Source organism: Cydia splendana, chromosome 11, assembly GCF_910591565.1.
Source record: "Cydia splendana chromosome 11, ilCydSple1.2, whole genome shotgun sequence".
Classification (NCBI taxonomy): domain Eukaryota; kingdom Metazoa; phylum Arthropoda; class Insecta; order Lepidoptera; family Tortricidae; genus Cydia; species Cydia splendana.
This window is the reverse complement of record NC_085970.1, coordinates 11,842,561-11,865,895: the sequence shown is the minus strand read 5'-3', so window position 1 is coordinate 11,865,895 and position 23,335 is coordinate 11,842,561. Positions and strand designations below refer to the sequence as shown.

Genomic DNA, 23,335 nt, shown 5'->3' with positions numbered 1-23,335 from the left:
GCGACCTTAACAAGATCGTCTGTCCATCTTGTGGGTGGACGTCCTACGCTGCGCTTGCTAGTCCGTGGTCTCCACTCGAGCACTTTTCGACCCCATCGGCCATCTTCTCTGCGTGCAATGTGGCCTGCCCATTGCCACTTCAGCTTGCTTATTTTGTCTATTATGTATTTTTTCAAGAAAATATTTTTTATACTAATAAAGTAAATAAGGAATTTTTGAAAATTTGTAACTCTAGCCAATATGAAGGGATATTTTGTCAAGTACTGATATTCATTCTAACGATTTTTTTCATATTTTTTTAAACCCATAGTTCTAAAGTTAGAGTCATAAATATTAACTATATCAAAAAATGATTTTCTGAGACCCTTATTCGTTTTGAAAGACCTATCCAACGATACCCCATACTATTGGGTTAAAGCAAAAAAAATATAAGTTTGTTTGGGACTACCCATAGGTACAAAGTTTTTTTTTTTGGAATTAACCCTAAAATATTTTTTTTGTAGTTTTTTACCGTTTTGTCGCCATGCGTGATTAATGTATCCATGCCAAATTTCAGCTTTCTAGCACTAACGATCATGGAGCACAGCCGCGGACGGACAGACGGACATGGCGAAACTAAGTATAAGGGTTTCTAGGTGACTACGAAACCCTAAAAATGAACTGTCGTAGGAACCATAATTAGCCACGAGGGGTATAATACTAACATTAACATCGATTCTTACAAAACAACAAAGAAAAGAATAAGAACAAACTGAAACTATTTAAGTAAGTATTTATACCTGAACTGAACATTGCCTTCCTTATAATATATAATACGAAAAAAGCCTTTTTCTATGGACGGGGCTAAAAATACACTTTTGTGTATTACAAAGTAACAAGCTTCTGAAAATTAACAACCCAGCTGGAAACTTCCCACGAGTATTATTAAACAATTCCTTACTTTATTAAACAAGCACAACAAAATTTGCTAAAGATAGAAGTAAAAAAGCTGTTTTGTATTCGAATCATTCGAATGTGTCTAACGTATCCACAGACTAAACAGACATCGCATTATGAATCGTTTACGAAGCGCCAGGGCACCAAAATTATTTGATTGACTGATTGATTGATTGATTAGGTACAATCTTACTTGTTATTAAGTACTACGCTATGGACAGCACTATTGAGTTCTATCCTATACAGATGTAGTGCATAATTGTTTTCCTTCGTATTCTCTCGGAAACGTTCGTATTTCGCTAATTCAGTAAACGTCAGTACTTTTTGTACCGAGACTGACTGAAATAGCAACACGTTCGTACGTTTCCGTGAAAATACGAAGGAAAATAATTATGCACTACATCTGAGTTATAGTACAGATCTAGTGCATAATTATTTTCCTTGTGTTCATATTTGTTTTCTTATAATGTTCCATCTTGTATCAAAAACACCAAAATATTAGTGCCGTGCACTGACTCTTGAGCCGAATTCGAACTTTCAAAATTTGAACTTGATTTGATAATTCTCTTGTTCGCATGTATTTTAAGTACATTACAAGCGGGATGCAATGAAATATCATTCAAATAACGTGTGTGAGCGAGGTTCTCGGTTCTTTGACATTCACGTGGAAACTATATTCGTAATTAATTTTGCTTTCTACATGAGAATCGTCGGTATATTCTAGAATTTAATAAGACCTAAAACCCCAATTTAATAAGTCAGCCAAGATTTGGTTAATTAATTAATTAGTGTTTAATTATTACACGAAATTAACCGAGGCATTTGTATAGACATATTAATTAAAATTAAAATGAGATATACAGTTAAGTATTTAAGTCATCAATAGAGGAGCAATTGATTGATTGAACATGGTTTTATTTTCAAATACTTCTGTGTTCAATCAGTCACATTTTACGGCACTTTTTTAAAATGTATTGCGCTAGAATTCTCGAGAATAGGGAAACAATTTACTGTTAATACTCAATTAAATCCTAGTAGCCTAGCGGTAAGGTGTGCAGCCTCTAAACCGGAGGTCCACCCATTGAACTATTATTACTACGTATAGAAACCGGCACAGAGAACCAGTATTTTTCGCCATGAGTTGTTGTTTTGACAACAAACCATAGAAGCGGAGCGAGAATCTCGTGACCTAAACGCGTAAGCGCCATGAATTTCACGGCGCTTACGAGGTTTTGGTCGCGTGGTACAGGTTGTGATTGCGACAATTTTATTGCTTGGTATGGCTTTTCTATAGTAATAAAACCCAATGGGTCCACTCCGGTTTTTTGGTGAAGGAAAACAGTGTGAACGGACCGGAATAATCCAAATGAGGTCCAGTTTTCCCTCTAAAATGGAAGGTCAGGTCAAGATTCGCTTTGTACGAAGACTTCGCCAATTCAATTTTCAATTTAACGGGATTATGTTGCCCTAAAACGAGCCTCGGATTCTTTTTTGTTGCAACCGAGTAATCGGTCGGGAACGGAGTCTCCGTTTGTGCTTACTAAATACCAATTCTAGGTATCTGCGCCAATATAGTTAAGATCAAGTTGCGAAAAAGCGTATATCTATCTAGCGGCCCATCATCAAAGAAAAATTGGCATTCAATTTGGTATTAGAATATTGTATTGAAATTGTTTGGTTTTAAAATCGAACGAAACCAAACAAACTCTGTTCCATTTAATAATGATTTTAAATTTTTGGGCCGTAGGTACCTACTAAACTATAGGTAGGTATGTATAAAGTAATTACCTGTGGCGCAGCGAGTATGTTCATGGTATACTCAATCTCCTGATGCAGATCTGCCGACTCCAGCAGACCCTTGAGGACCACGTGGCCGATGAGGTCGTGCCTCGAGAACCGGTCGAAGTCATACACGGAGAACTGCAGGTAGCGCTGACGAAGCTCCTCGTATGGAACACTAGACAAATCAACAACGTTAGTACCACTGGTCCTACTGTCGCAAAAAATACTTTAATTAATAAATGAATACTATTAAGGACATCCTTATAAAATTTTACTGCACCCATGACTCAGAAACAAATATCTGCGCTCATCACACAAATGAATGGCCTTTACCAGGATTCGAACTCAAGACAGGGTTTCAAAGGCAGGGTCACAACCGACTAGGCCTGGAGGTCGTCCAATGGGATTGAGAATTAGGAGTGTTGATTGCAGTTAAAATAAAAAATGCCTTAAACTGTGCATAAAACGAAGCATTAAAAAGTTATTGGAAAAATGTGAATGGCATTCATAATTATATTTGATTTGATCACAATTTTTATTTCAAAAGAACTTCAAAAACTAGGTAATTTAACCGTGATATCATACGCTATTTCATTTAAAACTCGATGCCTGGATATCGTTTCAATTTGATTTGACCTGTCAGTGAAATTTTTTATTAGAAAACTCATTGCAGAGGATACAGAGATCACTTTGTATAGAAATTACCTACCACACAAACATATCCATTTTCATTTTTCTTAAGTGTAGGACCAGAATGCCTGCTTCAGGTTGTACCAATTCCATTCCATATTCGTAAAATATTAAGATATCAGTCATAAGGTATTATTTATTTTGCCCTTGCTTGTATGACATTGCGTGCTTACAAATCATCATAAATTAAAACAAATTTCAGTTCGAAGTAAATACCTTACAGAAGGATTTCAACTCTGATTAATGTTTGATGATATCTTTAATACTAAATAATCTGAGGTCGAGATCGAAGAAGAGAAATCGAGATAAATATTTGACTAAGTCTAGCTTCATGACCCTAGGTTCTCGACCTTAAATAAATCGAGAATAGAGATAACATAAAAATGCATAAAAATAGGCCCACCAAGATGTTAGATATTTAAAAATCTAAAAATAAAAGTTTGCAACTTGATGTATGTAATATAATGTACTTAATAACAATAAATATTAATAATGTGAAGAGAGAAGTAGGTATACCTACCTAGAGTATAATTAAACTATGCTTAAAATGGTATAAAACAGAAGTAACATGTGGCTAAGTACGAAAATACGAACAAAAAACTTTTTTCATTGAACTTCATTTAAATTTTAATAAGTAATAAGCAAGTTAAAAATATACAGTGAATTTACCTATCTACTCGTACAAAAATGAAGGATAAACAATACCCTTTAAAAAAGCCTGGTCGTAATAATTGTACTATTATTGTGCCTACCGGCCGACACAGGCATGATTGAACTTAGTAACAGACCAGATATATTTTGATTATATATTTGTGGTTTAATTCGATTTCATGTTGATAACTTTAGAGTCTCCCTTGCCGTTCCCAGCGAGAAAGTGAGATGTTTTGCTCCACTAAGCATTAATTTCAATCACACAAGGCTGGAAACTTTCCCGCCATCTGACAGTACGTTTATTGGAATACCTGGGTTCATATATTGTAAATATCCTAGCGGTCTTAATATTTAACAAGCAAAAACGTCTGAGAACGATGCTATTGAGCTTAGAATAAATACCCTTTTTTTAAAGTTTCATATCTCATGAACTATTTAACATGCGGCGCTGTACATGGGCTTAAATTGTTACAAATTTAATGTTCTTTTAACATTACATCGCAAGTTTTGACCAAAAACCCATAGTTTTATAATAAAAGTGCAAAAACTGAAAAAACTCCGAAATTTTTGCAGTTTTTTGCAAATTACGCAGGGAGCACAACTTTTTTTTGCTTGCAAAACATAGTTTCACATTTCTCCAAGGACTGCAAACAACATACAAAAAATATAGAACTACATCACGAATTGTTTTTTTAGGACATTTTTTTGTAAGATTTGACTGATGTATATGTCGAAAATGTAACCCTTAATTTGGCAGAAAATAAAAAAACTTGATTTAAATGTTTATGTGCACATTTATTTATTATTATGCCTTTAAATATGTCCTAAAAAATGTTTAAAAAATATTTTGCTGTAAGATTTCCTGAAAATCGAATGTGCAGTATTTTTAACAAAAACGTACGCTCGTCAAATTTAGTGTGTTAAATATACTTAACAAATTCCAAAAAAGGGTATCGAAACAAAGACAAGGAAAACATTTTTTTGGCATTAATTCGAAGAAAAGACCTAAAAGAATTTGCTACGAAACGCAAGTACAATATAGGGTTAAAGAGGGCCATATGTACTGTAAAACGTAATGTACCTACTGTAAAACTTCCCAACTAGTCCTATACTGCAACTATGGTCCACAGTTCAAAAGAAAATTAAGTATCAATACCAATGTTCCTTTTGGTTTACTCCGAGTTTTCTTCCATTTATAAACATATCTTGCCTTAGAACTACAAAAAATACCGTAAAAGTCACACCTGAACGAAAAAATTACAGTTAATTTTGAACCATAGTTGGCAGCTTTGGACTATAGTTGGGATGTTTTACCTATTAAGTATATACCAAGTGCGCGACGGCTATATAAAGATCTATCGACGCGCCTAATAGAGGCCTCGGGTGACCAGAGGGCTGGCCAGTATTTCGCACAGCGCATTAGCTTAGCTATGCAGCGAGGAAATGCGGCCAGCCTTCTGGGCACCCTGCCCGTTGTTGGCGATTTAGGCCAATTTTTTTGCTTGTAGGTAGGTTAAGTATTTAGTATTAAGTTTTATTATGTTGGTTTTTGTTTGTTTAATTTAGTTTTAATAAATAAATACCCAATTAAAACATGCGGGAGAAAACTGACCTGAACAGGAAGGTTTCATTAAACACCGGATTCAAGTTCTTGCGATGCACTTTGGTCTGGAACTTTTTCTTGCGGTCTGGCAGGAGGAACACCTTGATGTAGGGGTCGCTGCTACCGGTCACGTCCTTGATCGGCAGGTCGCGAGCCTCGAAGATCTGGGTGAAGAAAGAATATAGTCAGAAAAAAAATTAAACTTCAAATCTAGGATCGAAAATTCCTCGAAACGGAATCTATTCTATATATGCCATATTCTTCTAAATTTAACGTTACTGCACTCCAAAACATAGGTTTGATAGTTAAATATACACTAAAATCTATACAACACTACACCTATAGTTCGTTTTTTTAGCATTAGAAAGAACTTGAAAGAAGGTAAGCGATCTTGACATGTCTTTTAATTGAAAAACGTTTTTTAAAAATCAATAACTATTACTTATGAAAGCAGAAGGATATAAATAATCGTATTAGATTCATAATTATTACATATTTGCCGTAACTTATTTTTAAAATGTGTTTTTCAATTAATGGACACATCAAGATTGTTTACCTTATTTCTAATGCTAAAAAAAACGAACTATACTATACTACACCTATAAACTCTAAGCGTTGTACGGGCATCTGCTCAGATGATATAACCAAACGGAGTAGCCATTAACAGGCGTCCCCCTCTATCGAAATAAGTGCCCAGTGGTGTACACATTGTATGGACTAACGTTTATCTGACATGGCTATTTTTACGTTACGTACCTATACATTTGACGTGCCCCTCCCCCGAAAAAATTGCAGACTGTTTTGTACAGAAAATTTACAGACAAGGCGTCTCCGTTTGGTAATATCCTCCAAGGGCATCTGTCTGTACCCTGTAAATTTCATTAATTCGATAGGGCGACGTGACGTACGTCGTACGCGGTGTCATTTTGTATGGGACTTTGAGTTCCCAAAACGTTTGGCGCGCTGTTCAAAATCCCATACAAAAATAGACAACGCAAACGCAAACGCTTGTCACAGTAGCGAATTAAATGTACACTAGGGATTCTGGTATGAAGGGATAAGAATAAAGTTACAAAAACAGTTATTCAGAGATGGCTGTAGAAAAAGAAGTGATACAATTGTATGGAAAGTGTATGGGAGCCAGCGAGGAAGGCGTTCTTTGACGTTCGCATTGTAAATGCCGACGCCGCCTCGTATGGTCCACTCACATGGCCCACAATTGCCCAAATACACGCTCGCGAAAAACATCGCAAATACGACCTGGCTGCAGAAGATCTCAGAGCCTCATTCACTCCTCTTGTGGTCTCCTGTGATGGCGCTGTCGGAACGGAATATGAATCCTTCATAAACAGAACATCCCTTAAGCTCCATGAAAAATGGTCCAAACCATACTCACAAGTGATACAATACAATTTAAATGAAATTACAATATTTAAACTAAGCCGAATCAGTAACAAAGAGAAACTATTAGGTTATATTTTTCAAGATTTATTATTAATGTTCACTTATTCATAACCTAAGAACAAACATGACTCTGATGGATATATTTGAAGTTTTGTTTGAATATTTGCTTTATCTTTATATAACGCTAAATTTTCAAATAATAATGATTCATTTATTGTAATATCGACAGCCAAAATTCATGAAACCAACTAACAAGTATGAATACTAAAGACTAAATTGTTAATTATCTAAATTGTTTAAGTCAGCCTTTTCCAATTAATTACGAAAGCGACGCCAAAACCTACGTCAATTTACAATATATAATTTAATTTTCAAATTATGCGAAAATTATCCTGTCTGGGTAAATAGCTCCGGCATACTTTCCAAATTCAATAAACGCGAGGAAATTCCAGTAACGAACCCTAAACTACAGAATCAGATGTCTGAACAAGATTCTGTTGTAACAAATTGAACCTTGTTCATTACAAGTCAGGGTAGAAATTGAAAGGCACGCTGAAAAACTGAGACGAGTTTTCAAAAGTAATTTAAGTTTGGTTATCGTAACAGGCCGCGTAGCCAAGATGCCAATCGCTTACGCTCCGTAGCGATCGAAACGCAACTGTCACTGTCACACTAATATGGAAGAGTGATAGAGAGACATAATGCTTTTCGTTGTCGAAGCGATAGCGATTGTAACCTTGGCTAGGCCGGCAGCTTTATCTTAACGTAAGGAAGTTGTTATCGAATATCGGGTTTACTCAGCCGCACCCGACCCTGCGGTTGCCTGACACCAAAACCTGATAGAAGATGTTTCAAAAAATGCATGATCAACAATACGGACTGAGAAAATTTAGAAAGAAAATAGGTGGGTCAAACAATTCTCTGAAAAAGGTCCCTTCTATCGACAATACGATAAATGTTAACGAGTCTAGTACATATTATATATCCCGTTTTTATTTTTGAATCTAAAGCACTGAAGAAATGTATCCCGCCTGTAAGACTACAGCGTAAAAACTGGCTTCAGATACCCTTAACTTTGCGATGTCTACAGCAAAGATGCGAACGAGTAAAGCCTACTATAAAATATGTATAACCCCACATACGCATCATCTAGTATGATATTAGTTTGCATTTAAAATTGTACCATATCAAAATCTTTATTTTAAATAATATCACAAAGGTGCTAAAAAGCGCTCCCATCGTCGACATTTCCTGACAGATACAAGTTCCTACTAAAATAAATTTAAATAGCTAATATAAATAGGTACTAAACCGATTATCTATCTATCTATCTATCTACAATGAAGTAAAACACAAAACATAATATTAATTAACAGCACATGCTTCTTCAGATAGTAGGTACGAGTAAATGTGCCTTTCCTGCAACATTTTTGATTTGTCGTCAATTCGCAAATCACTGTGTAAAAATAAAAAGGTCCTTCAATTAATAACCGCCTTAAAACCGTGTACCTATTATGGTTCTAACTCTCAAAAATATTGCTTTTGTTGGGTTCTGTTTGAGAACAGAGTCAAGCCATAAAGCGGACGTTCAACCTTGGGGACCTCAAATTTATTAAGGTCCAGGTAAGTCCAATTTTGGGCCGGAGTTTGAATTAAACAGTTTCCTGAAGTCTCATAGACCTGATTTAAACTTTCACGATTATCAAACATTATAAAATTGCACAACGGGACCTGATCGCGTAGGTATTTAAGTTTTAAGATTTACCTCCGACGTTACGAGGATGGCGTTGTCCCCGTGGTCTCGCGGAGAAGACTACGAAACGTCGAAACGTCGGAGGTAAATTTAAATACGCGATTAAGTCCCGTTGTGCAATTTAATAATGTCTCATAGACCTGCTATTAAAGTCTTCAAGTACATTTAGAGATTAGCCTCGTCCAGCCCAATAGGATTTTTAAAGGACATATTCTATTTTTAGCAAGTTAAGAATAAAAAGCCTCGATAGGTTGAGGTTACACTGAAAATTCTTTTTTTTTTACTTAAAACTTGAACCAAAGGACAATAAACTTTACTGTCCAAATAATTAAGTTTAAATTTCAGTGGCTTAAACTGAATATGTTGGGCAAGACAAGGCAAGAGAGACGTGAGTAACGCTATATCCTTTAAAATACTTATTCATTCACGTTCTTAAATATGGTATCGGAAGGTGTAAATGTGTATACTTTGTGCTCCGTTCTGTAGGATGTTTTTTATTTTATTTATTTAATTGGTACAAAAAAACTGTAACACGCAAGAATTCAGGTAAGAATTAGTATTTAATAATAAAAAATAATACAGCGCGAGACCAATATTGTCCACATAAATTACTAAATCATCACTACACCTTATAAAACAAAGTTCCTCGCCGCGTCTGTGTTTGTGTGTTTGTATGTTTGTTCGCGATAAATTCAAAAACTACTAAACGGATTTTCATGCTGTTTTCACCTATCAATAGAGTGATTCTTGACGAAGGTTTAGGTTAATTTGTTAACCCGTGCGAAGCCGCGGAGGGACACTAGTTAGTAATAAATCTATCTATCTAGGGCGACTCCGGGAATCTAATAACCATATACTTAGCTATATCAATGTCACTGTGATTTGGAACTTAAACTAGTGAGATTATTAAAATTGTTAATACAATAACATAAAGATAGCTCGATACAAAATCAAATTTAATATTCGCCATATCGGGCTCACCTTAAAATATGCAACTAAATTTAGAAAACCTTTCTGGGCTAATCTAAGCTCTCGCCCCAGAGGGTGCCAACTCAATTATTCCACATCCCAGCTAGATTGAGCTAGGCCGTATAGGCTCCCGCTGAAGCATGCAGACTTTAAATAGACACTAATTGCATAGTGCCTTTGACGACCGGTCTAAGTTTGAATAAAGGGGGCTTTGTTGCAACGACGTAAAGTGATGAAAGACCTTAGCAAGGTTTCCGGTTCACGGTTACATCCTTGATATAAAACAGGATATTCAGCGTTACTCATGAACGTGCTACAAACTTCAATCAGGCTCCAATTTCACCACGGTGACAGGTGCGACAATTGTAATACATCACTGTTGCTGACGTCACAGGCATCCATGGGCTACGCTTACCGCTTACCATCGGGCGGGCCGTATTCCTGTTTGCCACCATCATTGTTTTATTAAAAAAAACTTTATTATATTGGAAAAAAACAGATATTTCTCTTGCTAAGTTTATGACAATTGTCACAAGAAACACTACAATTGTCACGAAATTCCGACATATAACTCATTACCTGTCAAGAATTACCTACAATTCTTCTAAATCTTGACAATTGTCAGAAAGTTCGCAAAAGAAATATCTGTTTTTTTCCGATATAATAAAGTTTTTTTTAATAATACAATGATGGTGGCAAACAGGAACACGGCCCGCCCGATGGTAAGTGGTAACCGTAGCCCATGGATGCCTGTAACGTCAGCAACAGTGATTTTACAATTGTCGCACCTGTCACCGTGGTGAAATTGGGGCCAGGTATTAATACTTTGTCTTAATTTAGCAATCTAATGATGAAATAATACTAGCATTTTTGGTACAGCAAGGGCCTTTTTTTTCAAATGGCCAAAGGTTATCTAAAGGGGCCCACTGATTACCAGTTCGCCGGACGACATCAGCCTGTCAGTTAAACGCAAAATTTGACAGCTCCGAACAACTGACAGGCTTATATCGTCCGGCGAACTGGTAATCTATGGGCCCCCTAAGAGAGATGGTTTTTTAGCTACCTAGTTGTAATTTGTGTTCCTTTTCTGTATTCTCTTTTTCATTATGTGGTGCACAATAAAGAAGATATTATTGTTTCTGTATATCTTTCCCATCACGGAACAATGGTTTTCCGGACATTTAGGAGGCGTGCGCGCCCAAAGCCAACACGTAAAGGCCGTTTTGACACTTTAATAAAATGTAAGGGGTATATTATTGTTTTAGTATTAACCTTAACACATTGTAAAACCCGAATTCCTTTTGTGCAGTCGCTCTCTCTCTGTAATACAGTCATATCACAAATAGTCTACCGCGGCGGATCTGTATGTAATCAAGTTTATTTGCGAAATCAAGGCCGAGTTTAGTCATCTACAACCCTTGTGTCACATAAATACGATTATATAAATAGGCCTTACGTAGGTGTAGGATACGCAGGTGGAAGATGGATAAAAACTAGGATTTTGAAGTGAAAATATAAGAGAGTGCTCGCGTGTCGCGTGGTGAGCAGATAGGTAACGGTAAATTCGCAATATGTTTTAGGTTAAGTATACACGCCAGCGCCCTCTGTGACTTTATTTTAAATATTCACAATTAAGTGTGTTAGGCTCAATAGATGGAGTTAGTATGCACGAAATAAACCTTATTAATTAAAATTACGACTAATACAATAACATAATGAGTAGCCAGGGATTTTTGATACTTTAGTTTACATTATAAAGAAATCTTTGGCTTTCTTAATACTAGAAATAAGTTTACATATTTTAAATGAGCATGATTATACCTAAACTTAAATTATACATGAAATAAGGAACTGTCGCCTACATCCCCGCCCCTTAGTGCTGATAAGCACTAGCCATCAACTGGGGACAGTAATGCGACGCGTGTGGCAGGTCTGCGCAGCTGACCTGAGCGTGTGCGCACATCTACCACTCGAATACGGCCGTCACGGCCAGCGTGCGCCGCGCTCACTACACCATGTCGCCAGGAGCCGCGCTCTAAATTGGGATCGACCAGTACTACATAATCTCCTACTTTTAACGATCTAGATTCCCTAGTCCATTTTTGACGAGGGAGAAGTGTAGGTAAGTATTCTTTAATCCACCTAGCCCAAAACATATCTGTAAGTCGTTGAGCTACGCGCCACCTTTTGCGAAGGCAAAGGTCAGAATCGTCGTACTTACCTATAGGAGCTCCAGTAGATGAACTACCAATTAAAAAATGGTTAGGCGTTAACGCTTCGGGGTAACCGGGATCCGTCGACACGTGTGTGATAGGACGGCTGTTTACGAGAGCCTCCACTTCTGCCATCAACGTGGATAGGGTTTCAGGATGTGGTGCGCGCTCCTTCATGACGACCTTGAGCGCCGTCTTAACTGTGCGGACCATGCGCTCCCATGCGCCGCCCATTTCGGGGGCTCCGGGAGGGATAAATCGCCATTCAATCCCACGGACGGCTCCATCTTCACGCAGTTTGTCTACGTTCAGTTGCTGAAGACTCATCTTCAGCTCGTTGTCGGCTCCTCGCAGATTTGTACCATTATCTGAAAATAGAACCAGCGGAGTGCCACGGCGAGCAGACATACGTATGAGCGCCATAATTGCAGAGTCCGTACTCAGTGATTCTGTGATCTCGATGTGAATGGCTCGCACGGTGAGACATGTAAAGAGCATGCCATATCTTTTCTGTCTTCCTCGACCAATGGTCGTCTCCATAGGGCCGAAAAAGTCAACTCCTGTGTATGAAAATGGCCTTCGACTGTACTGTAAGCGCGCGGCAGGTAAATCACCCATTCTCTGAGGCTGCGGCCGAGCGCGTCGGTAGCGGCAAAACAAACACTGCGCGGCGACGCTGCGTACAGTCGGACGCAGATTCACGATCCAATACGACTGGCGTAATTCATTGACAACATGTTCATTCGCCACGTGCATGGCACGTCGGTGGTAGTATTCAACTAACAACCGAGTGGTTCTGTGTTTTCCATCCAAGATCGGTGGACGTGTAGTTGACAGTTCTACCCCTGCAGTTTGATCTATGCGACCGCCAACACGAAGGATTCCATCGTCGTCTAAATATGGAGTCACTTTTAGTAGACGACTGTTTGACGGCAGTGGTTTGTCTTGCGTAACACAGGCAATCTCGGCAGCAAAGGTATCACTTTGACACTTTTTTATTATGTGTTTTTCTGCCCTCTTCATCATTGCAGAATCGAGCTGTATTGTGTCTTTATTCTTTTCATTCTTCTTTCTTCTTTGATTTAATTTTCTTTCATGACACTTTTGTCTACATATTTTTATAAAACATAAAACTCTTGCAGCAGTGCGTACAAGTCGGATCCAGTTGGAGAAGCGTCCTTCATCGGGTACAGGTGAGTGTATTTCAAGTGTACTAACCACATTAACACTTCTTTTTTCACAGGTAGCCTCGTCGACGATCTTCGCATTCCTCAAGCCCTTTGGCCACTGATCTTCGGGTTGACGCAGGAATGCTGGACCTTGAAACCACGCGTCACTGTACTTCAGCGGAGGACTATCCGTCTTGGTAGCAATGTCAGCTATGTTCAAACGAGATGGCACGTAATGCCATTCATTGACATTAGTCAGCTCATCGATCTCCCCAAGCCTATGAGCAACGTAGGGCTTGTAGCTCCTGGGGTCACTTCTTATCCATTGTAAGACAGTACTGGAATCTGTCCAAAAATATCGCTTACTGGGCACCAGATTCTTTTGCTCAGTGGCAATAGTCTTTGCCAACCGTGTCCCAAGAAGACATCCTTGCAATTCGAGTCTTGGGACCGAAATTGGACGTAAAGGACTTACGCGGCTTTTACTAGCAGCCAAACAAACGAGTACGAAACCATCAGCACGCGTAAAACGCCAATATATTACCGTAGCGTAGGCTTTAATAGATGCGTCACAAAAAATGTGCATCTGTATATCCATTATCTTCTCGCAAGACGTAGACGTAGACGGTGAGTCATAGCACGGCGTCCAGGCGCCGGCCCGCAGGTACCAGCGCGGTATACGCAGCGACTCGAGCTGTTTCAACTCGTCGAGCCAAACCTTCCAACGAGTATGTTCTTCAGGCCGGATGTGGCACTTCCAGTCGACTCCGCTTCGATGTACGTCTTGAAATAAAATTTTAGCTTTTATAACAAACGGAGTGAGAAAACCATGTAAGTCATAAATTGACATAATAATGCTTAGCATTTTAGCCTTTGTAGGCGGAACGCTTCCATTTGAAATCTCGGGCGAGATCTGCCCAGTCGACACTTTTACGCTAAAGGTGTCGTCAGCAGGATGCCACATTAAACCGAGAGCGCGCTCAGTCATATTCGTAGCTTCGTCCTTGAACTGAACAGCTGATTGAGCCAGCGCTGTGGCCGGTAACGCATTCAAAACCGTTTTGCTGTTGCTAGACCAACCACGTATCTCGAAGCCGCCCATGCTATGTATGTACGTAATATCTTTAATTAATTGAATAGCATTTTCCTCACTATCTGTAGAATAATAACAATCGTCCATGTAATGCGAGTTTATAATCACTTGAACAGCTTCGCGAAGACCAGTATCCCTACTGGTCTTCGTATTTAAGTGCATTTTTATTTTTTATATGTTGCGCGATAAAAGGCGCGCAATTTGCACCGAAAATAAGGCTTTGCATCACATATGTTTTAATCGGATCAGTAGCTGACGCCTGCCATAGAAATCGAAAGACATGTTGATCTTCTGGACGAATTGTAATACGTAAAAACATGTCCTTAATATCACCAATAATGATGAACTCCTTCTCGCGTAATCTCAACATTATACCTAAAAGCGAGTTATATAAATCAGGCCCGGTCAATAGATAATCATTCAAACACATGTTATTCCTAGCGCGTGCGCTTGAATCAAAGACCAATCTTAATTTACCGGGTTTATTTACATTTTGTACGCCAAAATGTGAAATATACCATACATGATTGACTGAGAGCTCGTTTTCCTGTAACTCACGCGCATACCCCTCGGATAGTAACTTATTTATTTCCTGAGCATATCTATTCGCGTAAATAGGGTCATAATCGAATTTACGCAACAAAGATTGCATGCGAGATAATGCATAGTTATAAGTATCGGGCATAGTAAAATTATCCTGTTTAAATGGCAAACCTACTTCCCATCGGTTATCAATCAAACGTGCAGTTTCGTCTAAAATCTGTATAGCACGCAGATGTGCCTTATTCTCGCGACATAAGGTCGAAACTCCTATGGAGTCTAGGCAATACGATTGCTTAATTAGGTCATTAAGTGCACTGGTATCAAGATCAGTAGTACTGTCGATCCCATCATAAGAGTGAGCGAGATGGCAAACACTGTGACTTACCTGAGACGCGGAGGAGTGAGCGCGACTGCAGTAGCCGTGGATGCACCATCCCAGCCGACAGCGGGTTCCATATGGAGCATTTTTGCCACCATGAATGATCTCGAGCGGTGCCATCAAATAATAATTATCTTCACCTATAAGCAAGCGAGGCACTACACGTTTTTTACAAACAACATTTTTTATTTTAGATAACTTGTTGCATGAAATTTGATTAATGGCGGATAAATTTTGCGGTGGTAATTTTAACTTAGAACTCTTACGTAAACTTATATCGTAAAAGGTATTGTCCTGTCCAGATATTTTGGCGCGAACTTTGGGCGCGTCAGATTGATACACTTCAAGGCCGAACGCGTCTACGAATCTTACGGCACTCGGACGCTCACTTTGTAGACCAAGTTCATCGGCTAGATCAGAGTCCAACACGGAAACGGCAGCACAATCGTCAAGTAACGCATAAGTCTGTATTTCACCACGGGGTCCATACAATTTCACTGGAACTACTTTTAATAACACGTTCTCATTCGAGTCGTCCGTCACATCGTTAGGCGTCGCGACGTGAGCGATCGTAGCATCGGCAGCATCACTGGCAGCGCGGCGCGGTTGAGCAAGCGGCGGGTCCGGCGGGAGCGGCGTGCTCGGTTGCTCGTTACTCACGGGAGTCGCGGGGTCCGATGATAATGTACTCGTAGAAGATGTAGCTTGTTTCGAATGAAGTAAGCGGTGATGTTTTAGTCCGCATTCCTCTGTGTCACAGTCAGGTGCATCACAGGTGTTTATATCGTGGCGTGCGGTTAAACATTTAAAACACAATCTTTGTGTTTTAACAAATTTCCATTTATCTCTGCGCATAGCACGTTTAAATACGCGACAGTCTGGTAGTGAATGTACGCCTTTCTTACAAAATGAGCACGAAATATGATCAGTTCGTGTACTAGTAGCAAGTACGTGGTGCGTATAACGACTTTTGTCTTCGTTTTTGTCGCGTTTAAAATGGGGCTCGGTCGGTGCTGGCTTTTTGACTTCTCGCGGCTGCACAGCTCCGGTGACCAGGGTCATGTTGGCTTCTTTCTTCAGAAATTGCGCCAGCAATTCTAGTTTGGATTCTCCTGCTAGGATCTTTTCGTAAGCATATTCAGTCCACTTTCCCAAAAGTGTGCTCGGTAATTTGCTTGTGATAGCGGACGCGAGCTCGGGATTGCGTAAATGATCACTTTGTTTTAATGCACGTATAGTTGCAACGCAGTTGTTTACTTTTGTAGCAAAGTTAACTAAATCTTGCTGATAATGCGTAGGTAATGGGTGCAACTTACGTAATTGTGCAGTTATGTTGCAAATAATGGTCTCTGCTCGTCCATATTTAAGTTCGAGAGCATCCATGATATCCTTGGACGAGGTATTGCCAATCAGTAGGTCGGTGACAGCTTCTTTGGCTTCGCCTCGCAGTGCTCGTCGAAGTCTGGACAGAGTTTCGTATTCTGAGTATTTGCACGACGCTAATGATTCATCGTAGGCATTTTTAAAATGCAGCCATTCTAGACTGTCTCCGCTAAATATAGGTAGGTCGCGCGGAGTGGCCAAACGGCTGAGTAGACGTTCCTCGCGATGCGACGATGATTGGCCCATCATGTCCTTTAGGGCGTTCGCCAACTCCATGATGCTGCTAGCGGTGTCCACATGCTGTGCTGGTGCTGCACGATCGGAAACTTGCGCGACCGGCTCGGGGGGCACAGGTGGGCGGTACTCGTTAGCATGATGTTGCTGGGTCAACCAGTCCGACACTAGATCTTGATTCACTTCACTTAAACTAGCAACGTCTGACTTTTCTTCATCCTCGGCCTCGGCGGCGGCAAGGTCAGCTTCCAGGCGTTTATCGATCAACTCCATCTGGATTCGAGCCTTTTCCTCGGCTGCTTGCAACTCCAGCTCTTTACGCCTTGCTATGGAAGATGCTGTAGATCTTCTACTGCTTGCAACCGAAGGTGCTGCGGTCTTAACTTCTTTTTTGGAGTTGGAAGTACCAGGTAACACGTCGGCTGTAGGCGGCGGTTCCGAGTTCGCCTTCGCTTCGGCCATTTCCTTTTGCCGTCGAGTTATTACCATCTTTGGTGGCGTAGTAAACATTAATTGGCACTGTTCACATGAGATCCGGTTCGAAGACCAGCTTATTGTAGGATACGCAGGTGGAAGATGGATAAAAACTAGGATTTTGAAGTGAAAATATAAGAGAGTGCTCGCGTGTCGCGTGGTGAGCAGATAGGTAACGGTAAATTCGCAATATGTTTTAGGTTAAGTATACACGCCAGCGCCCTCTGTGACTTTATTTTAAATATTCACAATTAAGTGTGTTAGGCTCAATAGATGGAGTTAGTATGCACGAAATAAACCTTATTAATTAAAATTACGACTAATACAATAACATAATGAGTAGCCAGGGATTTTTGATACTTTAGTTTACATTATAAAGAAATCTTTGGCTTTCTTAATACTAGAAATAAGTTTACATATTTTAAATGAGCATGATTATACCTAAACTTAAATTATACATGAAATAAGGAACTGTCGCCTACAGTAGGTAAAATAATGAGGTTAGTACTCTCTTTCACGTCTCACTACACACACACTCGTATTTTAAGCACAAAATTGTTTGCGTCAGTACAAACAACAGTACTTGAGCTTTTCAAAATAAATTGTCTGAATTAAGAGGCAAGCAGCCGAATAACGGAGCGGTGGTGGCCGAGTGGATATGTCGTCCGACTTTCAATCCGGAGGGCGCGGGTTCAAATCCTGGCTCGTACTAATGAGTTTTTCGGAACTTATGTACGAAATATCATTTGATGTTTACCACTAGCTTTTCGGTGAAGGAAAACATCGTGAGGAAACCTGCATACATCTGCGAAGAAATTCAAAGGTGTATGTGAAGTCCCCAATCCGCATTGGGCTAGCGTGGGGACTATAGCCCAAGCCCTCTCGCGCATGAGAGGCCTGTGCCCAGTAGTGGGACGTATATAGGCTGAAATGATGATGATGATGAGCCGAATAACATGTTTGCGAAAACAAATTTTACTTCGACAAATGCGAGACATTTTTTTTTCTATGTATAGCCTTTCCGTTCATCGACCTCAAACTAAGTACAGTCAGCAGCAGAAGTTGCTAAGCGGGCGAGGTGTTCAAAATTACCTTGACACGCTCTTATTCTCTTAATAATAAAGTCGCGTCAAGATCATTTTGAACACCTCGCCCGCTTTGCAACTTTTGCTGCTGACTGTACCTACATCAATTGAAAGAAGGTTCAAATTTGACTTACAAATAACCATTTCGGCTTATCGTTGGGACGAGCGACGTTTCATACAATACGTTCAATCGTACATACAAGAGAGGCCAAGTGAATTGGGTACTTCGATAAAAGGTAACATTTCTTATTTATATTAAAGTGGTGCTATCCACATATTCTCACCTATTATGTTGTTATAGGTATCGTCAGGAGAGTTTAGGTGAATCATTACACACACAGCCACACAAAGTACTAATCGCAAAAACAGTAGGTATTGTAAAATGTGACTTAAGCGCACGATATTAAGCTAAAAAACCTTGAAGAAACTTATTGGTCCATCTTGCAACTATGTTTTTCCTCAATCACCCGGTGATCACCAATGCCTTAAAGAGTCCGAAACCCTTATAATACGTTTACATAGTTTTACTTCACGAAAACTCAAGGGTGAACGAATATGATTAGGATTATGAGCTCACCTTGCCTACAAGCGCTTCCACTTCCTGGTCATATCGCAGTGCGAAGTGTAGTTTGCCGCAGAATTCCAATTCAGCACTGTCGGTGGACGACTGGCGAACCAGCTCGTTTTTGTATAGCTCGGGCTGAAACAAAAACATAATTTAATATCATTGAACTATTGTTACTTCGTATAGAACCGGCATAGAGAACCAGTATTTTGCGTCACGATTTGTTGTCGGCCCTCAACAAACTATAGTAGCGAAGCGTGAATCTCGCGACCTAACTTTACGACGTCTGGCTTCAAAAATTGCGGTTAGACACATTAGATCAAAATTACAATCCCTTTTTGAACCAATACAGCTAGGTTTCGGCACGAAAGGTGGGTGCGAGGCAGCCGTCCATGCCCTAAGGACCTACCTTTCACTCGATGATTGCGAAATTGTTGTCAAAATTGACGTTAAAAATGCTTTTAATTCGGTTAGTAGAGACACCTTGCTGACAGAAGTTAAGGACAAAATTCCGGAACTATACAATTACCTTTTCTTTTGCTATTCAGACTCATCTAAATTAATGTACAAGTCACATGAATTATCTTCCGAGGTTGGCTGTCAGCAGGGTGACCCTCTCGGGCCAGCAATTTTTAGTTTGGCTATAAATCCAATTATCAAAAATTTAAAATCAAAATTCAATGTGTGGTACTTAGATGACGGAACCCTAGGAGGTGACGTGAATACTGTACTCTCTGATTTGTCTTTTATTAAGAGTAGTTTCGAAAATATTGGTTTAGAACTGAATTTCAGTAAATGCGAACTCTTTATTCAAAAATCTTCTTGTACTTTGACCAACTTACAGCCCAAATTTGACGATCTGACTCCCAATATCAAATCAGTAGACAAGTATTCTCTTTGCCTCTTGGGTTCTCCTATATTCGAAGAATCTTTTCCCGATTATATTTCTAACTCCATAACTAAATTCAAAAGTCACACGGATCGCTTACTCGAAATTAGCCCTCATTATGCTCTTGTGATTCTTAAATTCTGCCTTTTTGTCCCTAAATTTACGTATGTGCTCCGCTGTTGTCCTTTCTGGAAACATCAAAATTTATTGTCGCCCATAGATGATTTGATCAAAATTAGTTTAGAGACGATTCTAAACATTCAGCTAAGTGAGCCTTCCTGGTCTCAAGCGTCCCTCCCCATTCGGTTTGGAGGTTTAGGAATTCGCAAAATTTCCAGTGTGGCTTCCCCAGCCTTTTTGGCGTCCACTCATAGCACGTCTGGTCTCATAGGAAATATCTTAAGGGCTTTGCCCACAAACTGTGAGATTGCGGGCTTTGAGGACGCCAAAAATGCTTTTAAAATTGCTTGCCCAGGCAAACAATTTCCAGACAACCCAAATTCACAAAGGAGTTGGGATACTGTTTACTGTGATTTAACTTACAATACTCTCCTAAACAACTGTACAGGTCCAGACCGCGCGAGGCTTTTGGCGGCTGGAGCCCGGGAAGCCGGTTACTGGCTACATGCCCATCCTTCGCCCAATACTGGTACTTTCTTGGATCCGGCCTCCCTTAGACTGGCGACTGGTTTGCGACTCGTGGTTTCGGTGTGTACGCCACACATATGCTCTTGTGGCACGGACGTGGACCGACTGGGACACCACGGATTATCTTGTCAAAAAAGTGCAGGCCGTTTTTCGAGACATGCGTCGCTTAATGACATAGTCCGTCGGTCTCTTGCCACCATCAATGTGCCTGCTCTTCTTGAGCCGACTGGCATTATCAGAGATGATGGCAAGAGGCCCGATGGAGTGTCCTTAGTTCCTTGGAGTTTGGGACGGATGTTGGTGTGGGATGCTACCTGCGTAGACACACTGGCACCGTCCCACCTCCAACGGACTACTGTAAAAGCGGGCGGAGCGGCGGAAAGCGCTGAAATTCTAAAACGTAACAAATATAAGAGCCTCGGTAGAGAGTACCATTTTGTACCATTTGGTGTTGAAACTCTAGGTCCATGGGGTCCCAGCGCGCATAAGTTGTTCGCAGAAATCGCGAAGCGTCTGGTTGACGTAACTGGTGACCGAAGAGCTGGCGGCTACCTCGCACAACGTATCAGCATTGCGATACAGCGAGGAAATGCCGCCAGCATCCTTGGTACAATGCCTCAAGGGCCTATTTTAGATTTAAGCTAGTTATTAATTTCGTTTAGTAGTACCACTGTATATATATTGTATGTAAATAAATGTTTCCTAACGCGTAAGCGCTATGAATTTCACGGCGTTTACTTTTTGATCGCGTACAGATTGCGATTGCGACAATTTCATTGTTTGGTATGGCTACTCTATAGTACTAAATAAATAAATAATCGCTTCTTCCTCAGCGAGTATGCGCCCACTCGCTCTCGAAAGGTACTATTAAGGTGGTCCCACATTAATCTGGTGCTGTTCTGATGATGGGATCCATGAGGAATTGAGGGAACTCCTCAATTTTTAAATGCACATGTAGGGTGATTTGGGTGTTTTCTTAAGCAACTCGAGCATTTTCTCTCGAAAACCACCAATTTGATGAAGTAGACCTGATGATGATGATTGTTTTGATGATAATCATGACGATTTCTTAAAATTATCAAACTGCACAACGGGACTTAATCGCGTATTTAAGTTTTAAGGTTTGTCTTCTCCGAGACCACGGGGACAACGCCGTCCTCGAAACGTCGGAGGTAAATCTTAAAACTTAAATACGCGATTAAGTCCCGTTGTGCAGTTTGATAATGTTTAATAATCGTGAAAGTTTAAATCAGTGATTTCTTAAAATGTACGACGTTCCGCGATTATTCCGAGACCCGTGGTCCGATTTGAGCAATTCTTTTTTTTGTTTGAAGGGAACTGCCTCCAAGAGCGTCCCACATTAATCTGGTGCTGTTCTGATGATGGGATCTGTGAAGAATTGAGGGAACTCCTCAATTTTTAAAGGCACATGTATGGTGATTTGGGTATTGTCTTAAGCAAATCAAGCATTTCCTCTTAAAAACCACTAATTTGATGGAGTGGACCTGATGATGATGATTGTTGATGATAAATGATGATGATTTTATAAGTGTAGATTACTCCGGAACCCGTGGTCCGATTTGAGTAATTATTTTTTTGTTTGAACGAAGTTACCTCCAAGGTGTTCCCATAATATTGTTGGTTATAATCTGGTGACGGAATTCATAAGGAAATGAGGGAACTCCTCAATTTTTAAAGGTACGAGTATGGCGACATCGTTGTTTTCTATAGTAACTCAAACATTTCCTCCCGTTAATAACCCATTTGATGAAGTACAACTGTAGCCTTACCACGAGTTTGACACTACATCTTCGCTATCGTCTTCGTAACTTACTTTCTATACATCTCGCTCGCACTAATAGGATGCCAGTACGAGCGAGACGCATAGAAAGTAAGTTACGCACACGCTAGCGAATATGTCAGTGTTAGACTTATGGTAAGGCTACTGAGGAGTCGGGAAATGGCGGTTGAAGGGTTGGTGGTTCAGGCTTCAGGGTTGAGGGGTTCCGTGATCAGGGGTTGATGTGCTGTGAGGTTGAGTGATCTGGGGGTTGAGGGATTGGGTCAGTGGCGGGGCGGAGGATGGATTTTGTGTTTGTGCACTGTAGTGACAGGAATGATTACGAATTTAGTGATACGCATCATTATTATTTTCATTCATGCGTCACGCGTCACTCATAAGCTGTTAACAATGCCTTACAATTAAAAATTGAAAAATAAAAACTTTTACAAAAAAAAAGAAAACCGACTTCAAATAAGGATAAAATAAAATATAATCCGTTTTTAAGTATATGCGTTACTAACTGATATGTTTGAAGTCGGTGCCAAGACAAATAGTAACAATACCGGTCAAAAATAATCAGCTTTATGTCTATAAATCACATTACAACTGTACTAATAGGTATTATAATAGTGAAAGTAATTCTGTCTGTCTCTTTGTCACCTTTTCAGCTAAACAACTGCCATGTAAACTGGTGAAATTTGCCATGCAGGTAAAAAGTTAAAGCCCTGTAGATGGTTCTTGAATTGTTTTATATTTTGGAATCAAGTTCTCTGGATAAGAGGCGGGAAATAACTCAGTCCCAATCCCACACCTGAGTACTATGGGCAGTTCGAAAAATAGTAAAAATTGCTCTTTAAAAAACATATCAGCAATCGCATTGGTTTTATACTAGTACCGACAAACATGGTACGGACTGCGCCAAGGTGGATTGACAGTGGGTTCTTAGGTATCTACAGAAAGTATGATAATTGCTGTCGTGTAAGGCAATCCTTGTTATGGCAAACATTGTTATCGGATCGCCCTAAAATCATGGTATGCTTCAAATTTGGCTTGGCACCGACTTGAAACATATCAGTTAGTAACGCATAT

The 23,335-nt window shown here is 39.8% G+C and overlaps 1 protein-coding gene across 2 annotated transcripts in view; it reads right to left on the bottom strand.

The window, feature by feature from the left end:
• LOC134794906 (synaptotagmin-10-like) overlaps positions 1 to 23,335 on the bottom strand; it is a 166,810-nt gene that overhangs the window by 9,605 nt on the left and 133,870 nt on the right. For both annotated transcript variants that reach the window (XM_063766755.1, XM_063766756.1), the window contains exons 5-7: positions 18,939 to 19,061; positions 5,672 to 5,826; positions 2,725 to 2,893 (exon numbers count right to left, since the gene is read on the bottom strand). In XM_063766755.1, the coding sequence (XP_063622825.1) occupies positions 2,725 to 2,893; positions 5,672 to 5,826; positions 18,939 to 19,061 (447 nt within the window). The remainder of the gene's footprint in view (positions 1 to 2,724; positions 2,894 to 5,671; positions 5,827 to 18,938; positions 19,062 to 23,335) is intronic.